The sequence below is a fragment of the Eurosta solidaginis genome, chromosome 3, assembly GCF_040869045.1.
Source record: "Eurosta solidaginis isolate ZX-2024a chromosome 3, ASM4086904v1, whole genome shotgun sequence".
Taxonomy (NCBI): Eukaryota; Metazoa; Arthropoda; class Insecta; order Diptera; family Tephritidae; genus Eurosta; species Eurosta solidaginis.
The window spans coordinates 273507556-273519923 of NC_090321.1; the positions used below are offsets into that span (position 1 = coordinate 273507556).

A 12368-nucleotide genomic window follows, 5' to 3' on the forward strand; every position below is an offset into this window, starting at 1 on the left:
TTTCTTAAATGGGCGTGGTACCGCCCACTTGTGATAAAATCAATTTTACAAATATTATTAATCATAAATCAAAAATCGTTAAACCTATCGTAACAAAATTCGGCACGAAGCTCGCTTTTACTATAAGGAATGCTTTGGAGAAAAATTCACGAAATCGGTTAAGGACCACGATGAATAAAATAAGCTTTATCTTTGCAAAAAAAGATCTTTATATAAATGGTGTTTCATTTACCAAGCGCAGTTGTAACAAAAAAAGTAAAAAGTTAAAATTTTTAAAATAGGCTATGACTAAGTTATAAGATTGGGTGCACATATTTTCCTTATAGTAGGAAATATTTCTAGTAAAAATGGATGGGATCGGTTAAAGACCGCGCACACTTTGAATCAGAAAAATTCGCATAAATGGGTCGTAGGCTAGAATAATAAGCTATATCTTAGCGAAAAAAAGTTTTGTATTAATGATATTTAACTTAACAAATTTTATTGGAAGAGGAAATGGGGAGACATTTTTTTAATTGGCGTTGAGATTTGTAGGGCCAGGAAAAAAAAAATAAATCCCTTGTAACAAAATTTGAAAAGCAATTTATCTGAAATGAACAATTGAAACTCACGCTGAGTACACCCGCACATAGACACCTTTACTTGTTAATATTACTTCCACTACTCAACATAAACGATGTGGTGTTTCAAGTTTGTTGTTGTTTAGAAGGAGAAGTACAACATATAATAGCACCCCTTTTCCTACCAATGTCAACAAAATTTCATTTACCTTGGCAATAGTTATGTATCTATCTAATCGTAAATCAGTGACAATACAAAAGATGAAATATGTAATTTCCGTTAGAAATTTAGCTCGCAGCAAATCAGAACTGTGGTATAAAAACAAAACCATGATAAAAATTTTGTATAAAGTAAACTAAACTTTGCGGTTATTAAAGCAGATTATTTGGAGCTTTTCGTGAAACTATATTTAAACAAATATTTTTGCACAAAATGAATTATCTGGCTTATACTGCGGCATTGGCTGTTTGTTTTTTGGGTGTAAGTAAAAGGAATTATGCGATTAAGTGCATAATATGGAATCACAAATGTGAGTGTCATCACAGCTACGTTGGTGAAATTTCTATATAATTTTTTATTTAATTAGTGAGACAGGCTCATATTTAGTGATGCTAAAAAATTTTAATATGGAAGTGAAAGTCACAATACAAAATTGTATGTGCACTGAAACTTCTTTTGTATTTAAAAAAAAAAATGTATTTAAAAAATTTTATTTGTTTGAGTTCTGGAAAAGTTGAAGATTTGGTTTCAAGTTACATGTTTGCTTAAAATATTACGATATTAGTTATAGCATCAACATACAAGAGCCAATAAATTTAATTTTGAAAGTTGCGAAAAATTACATTGACATATAGCCTCAGTTTTTATAGGAACATATTTTATATATGTGAAAAGGTGGCTTATGACTCAAAAAAAAAAAAAAAAAAGCTGTTAACAGCTGTTTCTAGCAATTTCTTTTTTGAGTCATAACCCACCTTTTCACAGACCGGGTCATATATATCGTCGGAATTAGGTTTTCAATAAGGGTTTACCACGTTATCCCCAAAATCAAAATCCCCAAATCAAAATCCCCAAAATCTTAATCCCCAAAATCAAAATCCCCAAAATCAAAATCCCCAAACTCATAATTCCCAACACTAAATCCCCATTTTATGTGTGAAATAAATTCAAATTAGGTTTAAAATCGCCGCGATCAAAAAAGGCTAATAATCCATTCCAACTTTCTGCATAGGCGGCCTTTGGCCGCGCTTATAAGAAATAACCCTGGGCTACGCCATGCCAAGTCCGGGTGTGTGGTATAACCGTGGCTACCGCCACGGTGATGTCCTTCTGCGTAGTACACCCTTCTGTTAGCTTGTTCGAATTAGAGCGACTAGCAGTCTCATATATGGATAAGTAAAAATATGTATTGCCAAAACGTGAATATATAGTTATACATACATAAATATGAATGAAAGAGGAAAGAGATATTGCTATTTTTATACGGTCATGATGTTTATCATAGCACTGGGATTTTGTGTTTGGGGATTTTTTCTGGGGGAATTTTGATTTTGGGGATTTTTACTTTGGGGATTTTGATTTTGGAGATTACTTATTTGGGGATTTTTTTTCCTTGGGGATTTTGTGTTTGGGGATTTTTTTTTCGGGGATTTTGTGGCACTCGCTTTCAATAATCATGCTAAAAGTGAATGTGGAGATTTCCGAGAATAATGCATTGAAAATTGAGTTTGATAACCTTCAAAATGCATAATTAGAGGGCTCCGCGCGGTTTGTTTTAAATTTGTGTTAACATTTACATATATTAGCAACAGAGATTACTGAGTTGCTGAAATACCCCCTGAATTTAACAAAATGTTTAACAAGTAAATGATAGGCATGGTTACATAATGGCTCCCCCACTTTAACTAACAAAATGTCTCATAATCACAAAAATAATATACAATAACATGTCGCCTTCTTCGCTAGTTCCGGACTGGTGAAATAGTGTTGAAAAAAGGCATATTCATATGTAGTCGTATATCGTTAAATCTGGTAGCAGTTTTTTTGTTGGTGCCCAATTTTTAAACGGTTTTATATAGGTTGACTTGACAGGCTGCACGGCTGCACGGTCGTTGTGAACGAATTTTGTAATTGAAATTTAAGTAACTTCCCGATAAGCTACAAGCTTGAAATTTGGAATATAGTTCAGAACCCGATGACAATGCAATAATAAGAAAAAATCGTCACTAGGTGGCGCAAGGATCGATATATTCACAAAAATCGTATTTGTGGTCCGATTTCGCTCATATTTGAAACACATAATACATACAAGAATAGAAAGCGACCTATGATATCCGATTTGCCTCATATTTGGAACAAATATTACGTACAGTTCGGTAGAAGTGACATCAAAATATTTTGGAGTTGGAGGAGGGACAAGCATACGAGTCGAGTAAAGTCTTTCGAAGGATTATGTACTGATGACTTCGATTGTAACAAATTGCCAGGTCCTTGTAATAATGAGTAACTAAATGAACTAAATAGAATGGGAAATAATAGGTAATTAAATAAATACTAAAAACTTGAAAACAGAATAATAAAAAAAAAATTTTAGTTAAACGATTTTATTGAAAACAATATTTACATGAAGTAATAATAATACTAAAAGCTAGAAAATAATTAGGTAGGTCATAGGTACTAGTCCTAATACTCCTCATCAATCTAGTGCGTTGACCAGACAATTAAATAAAAGCGTTGGGCGCGTGAAATTTCTAAAAATGTGAGGCGTAGCATAACCTGACTAAAGTTCAGTTGGTCTTACTTATGATTATCAATAGAAATTTTGCGTTTCCAACGCTTTTATTTATTTGTCTGATTAACGCACTAGATTGATGAGGAGTGTGATGACTAGTACCTAGGACCTACCTAATTATTTTCTAGCTTTTAATATTATTATTACTTCAGATAAATATTGTTTTCAGTAAAACCGATTAACTTAGATATTTTCTTTTAATTATTTTATTAAATATACATATCGTTAGCTGAATGTTAAAATGTGCTAAGTCACTTTTTACAAATTTTACAGGAGACGAAAAAAACTGAATAATTTTTGAAATAACCCTTTTTTCAAAACTGTGAATGAGGATACCTTAGTTGAAATAGTTTTGAGTGTAGAAGCTTTAAAAAAGATAAACAAAAATCATGTATGCTAACCCAGCAGCTGTTTTATGACTTAGCACAATTTCCTCACTCAAAACAAAATTTTTCCCCTTACTTAGCACTTTTTACTCAATATGTTTCCCTATCACTCTTCCCCTCTAATGATTGAAATATAACACTAAAATTATATATTTCACAAAAAATACTATTTATTTTTCAAACTATTTCTAACTCTTGGCGACCACCGTGGTGTAATGGTAGCGTGCTCCGCCTACCACACCGAATGCCCTGGGTTCACACCCGGGCAAAGCAACATCAAAATTTTAGAAATAAGGTTTTTGAATTAGAAGAAAATTTTTCTAATCGGTGTCGCCCCTCGGCAGTGTTTGCAAGCACTCCGAGTGTATTTCTGCCATGAAAAGCTCTCAGTGAAAACTCGTCTGCCTCGCCGTTCGGTGCCGGCATAAAACAAGTAGGTCCCGTCCCGCCAATTTGTAGGAAAAATCTCCTCGGAGGTTATCACGCCTTACATTTATTTATTTATTTTATTTCTAACGGTTCTGATCTGTACTCTTTTGCCGGATAGTGCGCAGACAATAACTTATTTTTAAATTCAAACAAATGCTGTGTTGTGTCTTATTCCATAAAGATAACTGCCACAAACTTTATCTATAAACCAAATGCTAAATCTCTTAATCGTTGTCAAGAGAATATTTGGTTGTAATTTTTGACTCCAAACTCTCTTTTTCTAGTCACATTCCCTTCATTGTTTCAAAATCTGTTGCAATGGCTGTGTTTAACACCAGTGACTTTGAGGACCCTATGACGCTGAAGGCACTTTATATATCCTTGGTTAGAAGTAGTCTTGAATATTGCTCAATAATATGGAATCCTTTCTATGAATCTAACTCCTATAAAATTGAGAAAGTTCAAAAATTTTTTACAAAAATTGCTTTACGTATGCTTCACTGGCCAGACGGCCTCCCATCATATACCAGAAGTCACAAATTGCTCGGTCTTCAGGTTTTGCATGACAGAAGTACTTTTATCTCACTCATGCTTGCCTATAATGTAACAAACTTGAGCATAAATTGCTCTGATTTATCTACTTTGTTCGTTCCATATATTCCACTGCGTGATCTTCGGCATAATAGATTATTTATCGAAATAACTCATAAAACGAATTATGCTATGACTGAACCTACAAATAGGACTATACATCTAGCAAATCGATTTACTAGTGTTAATAATTTTAATAACAGCTTATATAAGTTTAAGCTTGAATTGTTTAGCCTGCACAATATATAGCTTCTCCAACCCAATTGTCAACTCACCTAACCGTGGCGAATCCTGCTTCATTGACAGCCAAGGCTCTGGCGACCCCAACTTCCTCATGGAACTAGGGGGTGGGGAGGGCGGAATGGCCTAGAAAGTTTAATGTGGTCATATAAATCGTTCACGAGATGGTCGAGCTAGTAGTACCTCAGTAGTGCTTTGTTACCGGAACGTACCGGATCTTTATCCGACAAAGGGCCATCAACATCGGTAACACTCCCCAAAACCTTCGGGGAGTGTCTTTATCGTTACTACAAAGTGACTTAGCACATTTTCACATTAAGCTAACGATATGTTAAATATTATTTACTTATAAAAATCATAACTGCCGATTTTTTACCTGAAAATCTAGCTACTATCAAAATAATATTTATTTGGTACTCAATGTCTAGTTCCGAGCCAGAAATTTGTATCACTTGTTAGTGGCTTCCCTTGAGGATAATTAACTAATACCATATGAAGTTAGATAGAATAGGCTCCTCGGCTTTTGGTACAGTTTTTCTTATATTCTTTGGTCATATGCCCGATATAGTTCAGCTCCGTGGTCAATTATCTATCTTAATTTTAAATATGAATCAATTTTGACTACTCATTTTTTTCAGTTCTATCATGTTTTTGGATAATTTTTAGTTGTCAAATTCGTAGTGTAAATTTTATTTTCCATACACAAGTGCCCGAGCTTCATACAGGAGTGCCTTTTCTTGGCAGTTTCATAAGAAATTCAAGCATTTTCATATGTTTTGAAATTATATGTGAGGGCATATGGGAGTGCTATGAAATTTTTTTTTTTATATTCAAAGTGTGAATTTGAATCTGTGCCTATGATTCAGGCCGAAAACAAGAACAAAAGTGCTACAAGTATATACGGGTTGAGCAGCCATACTCATATTGATTCATGCAATTGTTTTTGCTATTTAAATTAGAGAAAAGTTACAAAATTTATGCACAGCGATGGTTACTAAAACATGTGTGTGTGAGTAGATAAAGGCATCTAACACCAGTATCAAGTATGAATGTTGAATATTTCAAGCTCAAAACTCAACTTCCGAAAAGCTAGCTGCTGAAGAAGCGAAATTCAAAAACATGCCCCAGTAACTTTCGCCTTTGTAATTTTTTTTAAATTTTGTATTAAATATATTTTTAACTGTCAAAAATATTGACATATTGGTGACAAAGACAAATAAGTATTATTATCTTGTCATTACTGGCATAACCTACAGGGATGGTTGTCGACGTCCTATACACTTTAGCATTCATAATTTTTTTTTGCAATTACCTAATCAATGGTAAGCTCCCTTAAAAAAATAAAATAAATGTAAGGCGCGATAACCTCCGAAGAGATCTAAGGCCGAGCTTCTCTTCCAATTTACGTCGTGCTCCTCTTGCTTTTCCTACAAATTGGTCGGACGGGACCTACATGTTTTATGCCGACTCCGAACGGCATCTGCAAGGCAGATGAGTGTTCACTGAGAGCTTTTCATGGCAGAAATACACCCGGAGCGCTCGCCAAACAGTGCCGAGGGGCGACTCCACTTAGAAAAATTTTCTTCTAATTGAAAAACCTTATTTCTAAAATTTTGATGTTGCTTTGCCCGGGGTGTGAACCCAGGGCATACGGTGTGGTAGGCTGAGCACGCTACCATCACACCACGATGGCCGCCCCTTAGTAATTCAATAAATCGGATTAGTAGTTATAACGCACATTATTCCACTAAAAGTCTACCAATTATACGCAAACATATCGGTACTACCTGCAAGCATAGGTGCTGGTGGGCATACGTAACATTTTTTCATAGTCTTCGAGGAAGATTTTGTGCTGGGACGATTTAAATTAGGTCTTTTATGGGGGCGTAATAACGCCCACTTTCCCAAAACTTGTGCCCATTGAAAGTAAATACATTTTTGTTGAACACTCTCCGCATCCAGGCTGCCTAAACCACCAATATCTTTAGTGGTGTTAATCGCTCTTTTTGGCTACTTTTTAGATGAGTAAGTATTTTGGGACGATTTTTGATATATCTTATAAATTTAAGCATACTAGCCGGACTCTTGCGAAGCTTGCGCAAATACAAAAATCTCATATCGAATATCAACAGAAATCAGCTGTTCTATCAATCAATAAAATCTTACGTGGGCTCGCGCTGCCATCTGGCGAATGTTAGGAACTGCCGGTAATGCAGTGTTAGTTCAAATCGAATATTCACAATAGTGCCATAGTACAAATAGATTTATTTGTGTGCTCACAATTCTTTATTTATGACAAATTATTTTAATAAAATGTAGCTTAACAAAAGCACTACGATCAATAATGCCCAAAGCTCGCTAATAGCACGAATCTCCATCTTTACAACCAAAACTTTATTTATGGAACTGGACTACAAATAAGAGCGAACAAGGGACCTGCACAGAAAAACAGCGATTAGAAATAATAGCTGTGTTTTTTATTCTTCTATATACGTTTACGCTTAAACTTTATATGGACTGTTAAGCGACAAATTTTAAATAAACCTCTGAAATTGCTGCGCATAAAATTTGTCCTACTAAATTTCAATACGCATTATACTCAGGTGTAACTGAAATATGTGTCTCTGTTTCACCCTCTACACTAATTCTATGTATTCTATGTGTGTCCACAATTCATAGCAACTGATTCAGCTATATGTTATACCCTATGGCCATCAGAGGGTTGTGTATTCGCTTTTCGGTACACCCTGTTCTGTAGCTGTAGTTATTTAACCACTGCCGCTATATGGGTCTCCTTAGCATTATCTAAGCGAGGATAGGCGTTTTTTTCATGCGTAAACGAAAAGTATACGCGTGTAAAAAAAAAAACACGGCTAATATATAGGATTTTGATCCTTATGTACCACTCACACAAACAAACAATCAATATTATGTGTAACGCAACCATTCGTACTTTCCCTTGTGAACCAGAATTCGTATGATATAAAAACGTTCATTCACCCCAGTGAGTGAAAGTAAACCTGATTGCTTTTGAAATTTTTTTAGTATAATAAAGTGGTGAATGTGTATACCATGCAAAGTGTCACGGCACCATACATAATATGACTTTAAATTTGTTTAGTTTTGCATAGAGATGCTCTTCTTTAATTTTGGTTTTCTTTTTCAGGCTTATGCCATACCCGATCCTACGATAACTCGTGCAAGTGAAACGCACAAAATAGATGGCATGCATATCTTGGCCACAAAAATTGGTCACACCATGGTTAACACGAGCGCTTTAACACCGGTTGGGTCTGCTTGTGGTGAAAAATTTAATAACAGTACTCGAAAAATTAATAATATCTTAATAAAACAAACAAATATTTGCGTGGAAAATGCAAATCGAACTATGACGATCAACAACAGATTGGCTGATAAAACTGTTTTTGATATAAGAAATAATTTACAAATGGTGCAAAATGCATTGGGTAATTGTTTGTTGGTAAAAGATGTGTCGAAATTCCTTAACTGCACGACAAACTCAGTAAGTCACTTACATGCTAAGAATTTGTTTAATAGTAATGAAGTCATGTGTCTTTATTTATTAGTTTGACAGCTATATTGAACTTTTGGACTCAACAAATTTACAAGTATATCAAGCGGTCACAGAAATTGCATCCAATCAGTCACAAGTAGATGGAATATATCGCGCATGTATTAGTCAAGCTATTTTTAATGCTAAAAGTGATTTTACTCAAATCGCCAATGAATATAAAAACTGCTTGGGCAATATATCAATAAGTTTTGCTGTAACAAATAAGATGAGTTTTCTTCTAAACTAATGTCTACAAAATAAAAAAAAAATTATGCGTTATCGATATAGTGCCTGTTTTAATAAAAAGAAAGTTTGTTAAACATTATCGCACAAGGTCCTATGTACTAACAAGACATTTTCATATTGTTGAGTTCAACTTTTCAAAACATATTTTTTTCATTTGCTTTTACTAGCTAAGTCAAGCTTTCACTAGGCTAGGCCTTATCGATGATGTGATGACTTAGCCAAACTCCATAGCTTTCGACTATGTGTCTGTTGGATGATTTGCAGCCAGATGATATATCGGGCTACGTTTCAATCCAACTTTCGCGATATCTTACTTTGATAACAAAAAGGAGAGATTGAGTGTAGAGTCACAAGCCCGAGGAGACAAAAGCGCTTCAAGGGATTCGTCGGATTGGGAGAACAAAATTAGCGGAAATTCCTGATGGAAGGGCATGTGAATCCAATCAAAGTAAGAGAATAAGAGAGCCCTAGGGTACTATGCAGTATTAAGATTTGCCTAGCGCTTAGAAGCCACGGCCGACCCAACAGACACATGGAATGAGCATTTTTACGTGAGGCGGTAGAAGAACGTTGAAGGAAAATCAATTTATTTTTATTATTTTATTAATTTATTACAGCTTGCTTAAGCCTAAATTATATCTATTTACAAGATTTGGTTTATAGTCTAACCTAGGATATAAATTAAAATTTAGTTACCAAAATTTTTTATTTACCAATAGTTTGATAGTGCGCCAGTCTTCAAAACTATACCAATAAGATGTTGGTCCCAGTTGGCTATATGGTGCAGGCCGCCTACGCATTTGAAGCGCAAAGGCTACATCTGAACGGCGATGCACTGAATTATACGAGTGATGGGTTTCAGCATGATCTTCGGAAACTTTCTGTGTGCTATATGATGAGCTACTTGGCTCCAAGATACCGAAAGTGATACTCTGGAAGGCACTAAATGGTTAGAGTTTTGCACTGATTATACAATTGTATCTTGAACTTATTTTTTGTACAGGCTTTGAGATTGGAAGGTAGTTTGTTATAACATTTCAAACCTTAACAACTTCCCTGTCCCCATACAAAGCGCTTCGAGAATGCCCCACGCCCATTATTTTTTTGTATTGCTTAATTGAATAATATGAATATATATTATAGAATATTATTTTTATAAATAATTTTGACATATATTTACCTTATTTTGGCTATTTTATTTTGTGAGTCAAATGTGACTCCTGAACGTAGCAAAAACAATATTGTTTGATATGTTCAATGAGTCACATGTGAACATATAGGACCATAAGAAATAATTTAAGTTTTCGAATCACAATAATGGTAAATTGATATATAAATGTCAAAAGCGTGCATTAGTGTTCTTTTTTGTTTAATTGAAATTAGAAGTTTATACAAAAATTTAAGAAAATTAGAAAAAGGTTTCAGAAAAAAAAATTTCGAAATTTTCTTTCATTTTCCCAAAGTTTAGGTCTTTTCATATACGCTCACATAGAATTCACAAATATATAACGACACGCTCATACCAAGAAAGCGTCTTTAAGTCATGTGACTCATAAACTTATTTCAATACGCTCTTGGGAGTCACATATGACTCATTGGACAGGGAAGTTGTTAATAGTATAAATTATATTTATCTGCTTCTGCTTTCTAAGCAGGTAGAGTGAAATCATTTTTGTTTCGAATGTTTACGGAATGCACATTTTTTACATATTTATTCTTTTTAAATTACCTTCAATGATATTTTTACTTAGCTTCATAGTGTAATATAAAATCTGATGTTTAACACTCAGCCAATTAAGAGAGGCGAGTGTATCTCTAACAGGTGTGTCCTAAGGTTTTTTAGATTAAATCTCATAGGTCTTTTCTGTTGCTTTTGCTTCTAATAGATTTCGCTGTCTCTCATTATGGCAATGGGTTACAGCCTTGTATCTTTTATCTAAGTATCTTCGTGATCTGTGTATACAATATATTTTTATACACAGAGTATTTAAATTTTAATTGGATAACGGTTGGTTGTACAGGTATGGAGGAATCGAGATAGATATAGACTTCCATATATAAAAATAATCGGTATCGAAAAAAAATTTGATTGAGCTATGTCCGTCCGTCCGCCCGTCCGGCTGTCCGTCTGTATTTTTCAGCTAAGATAACTAAAAAAAATAGTCGTGAATTAGCGTAATTGACACATTTATAATGTTCCAAAACCTGTAAAAGAGCCTTCAATACACGACCCGAAAAAACGGAATAATAAGATATCCTTTCCCACAGGTTATTTAGGGTTCACAATAAGCGTAAATTTTTCACGAAACATAAACTTTCTCATCAAAATCAATAAAAGATGAGAGTTTTCCCAAAACAAAGAGAACACTTGTTATTTTCATCTTATAATTATTTAATCGAAATTTAAGCTTAAATTATTGCTTTTGCTGGTTTAAGACTCTGGTGGCGCCGTGGTGTAGTGGTAGCGTATTCCGCCTACCACATCGAGAGTGCTGGGTTCAAGAACCGCTCAAAAGCAACATCACAATTTAAGAAAAAAGTTCATTCAATTACAAAAAAGCATTTCTAAGCCGAGTCGGCCCTCGACAGTGGTTTGGCAAACACTACGAAAAGTTTCTTTCATTAAAAACCATCTCAGTGAAAATTCATCTGCCTTCCAGGTGCCGTTCGGAGTCGGCATAAAAAATTAAAGCCCCCAAGCATTGCAATGTGCTATCTTGGAGAAAAACCTATAATTTTGTTAATCGGTCTTGGTTTAAGTATATATTTTAGTGGCGCAAACAAATCTATTTTTTTATAACTTTTGCTCTCGCTTCCGTACAAAGAACCAGACAGGAGGAAAAGTGGCCATCAGACCAAACCTAAACAAAAAGCTCCAGTTTCGTATAAATGGACCGAATTATTTTCGATATTTTTATAAAAATATGTATTATTGTACAACACCAACAACCCACACATACAGTTAGGACTTTTTAGAAAATTGCGGAAAATTCCGCGAATTTTCATGCAAATTTTCAGCTTTTAGGTAAGAATTTTTAGAATTTTTGTGAGAGCTAAATTCTAAAAAGTCTTACTGAAAGCTAAAAATTTGCATGAAAATTCGCGGAAATTTCCCGAACTTTCTAAAAAGTCTTAAGTGTATATTTGGATTGTTGGTGTTATATAATAATACATATTTTTATAAAAATATTGAAAATAATGAAGGTCGAAGCAAACTTAGTAAAAACTGGAAAAATCTGAGTGATGATGAGTTTTGTAGATAAGTGTAGATATGTATGTGTGTTTGTATGAAAAATTTTAAGGTCACTTTATCTTACTTAAAAAGCTGACTTAAATTAAATCAATATTCAGAAATCAAATTTCAGAAGTCAAATTTCAGATGCCAAATTTCAGAAGTCAAAATTGAGAAAGTAATCAGACAGTAAAAAAATATTAAATTTTGTAGCGCAGTCGCTGCATTTTAATTCGCTGGACTATGTTGATGTCTGCGTGTAGCTCGTACAGGTCATCATTAAATCTTCTTCGTTACTTGCCATCGCCAACGCGTAGA

At 34.2% G+C, this 12368-nt stretch overlaps 1 protein-coding gene across 1 annotated transcript; it reads left to right on the top strand.

Annotated features, from left to right (window-relative positions):
• Window positions 1-925: 925 nt before the first annotated feature.
• On the top strand, window positions 926-8840 carry LOC137247177 (uncharacterized). Its single transcript, XM_067778274.1, has 3 exons — window positions 926-1041; window positions 8165-8521; window positions 8586-8840. The coding sequence occupies exons 1-3, from the start codon at window positions 994-996 to the stop codon at window positions 8817-8819; spliced, it is 639 nt and encodes a 212-aa protein (XP_067634375.1). The 5' UTR covers window positions 926-993; the 3' UTR covers window positions 8820-8840.
• The last annotated feature ends 3528 nt before the right edge of the window (window positions 8841-12368 follow it).

What these genes read in the sequence shown, in the direction of transcription:
- LOC137247177 (XM_067778274.1), top strand. Translation starts at nt 994, where the DNA reads ATGAATTATCTGGCTTATACTGCGGCATTGGCTGTTTGTTTTTTGGGT. An exon ending in TGGCTGTTTGTTTTTTGGGT is followed by an intron (nt 1,042 to 8,164) that starts GTAAGTAAAAGG and finishes TTTCTTTTTCAG; the next exon opens with GCTTATGCCATACCCGATCC. An exon ending in TTAACTGCACGACAAACTCA is followed by an intron (nt 8,522 to 8,585) that starts GTAAGTCACTTA and finishes TTTATTTATTAG; the next exon opens with TTTGACAGCTATATTGAACT.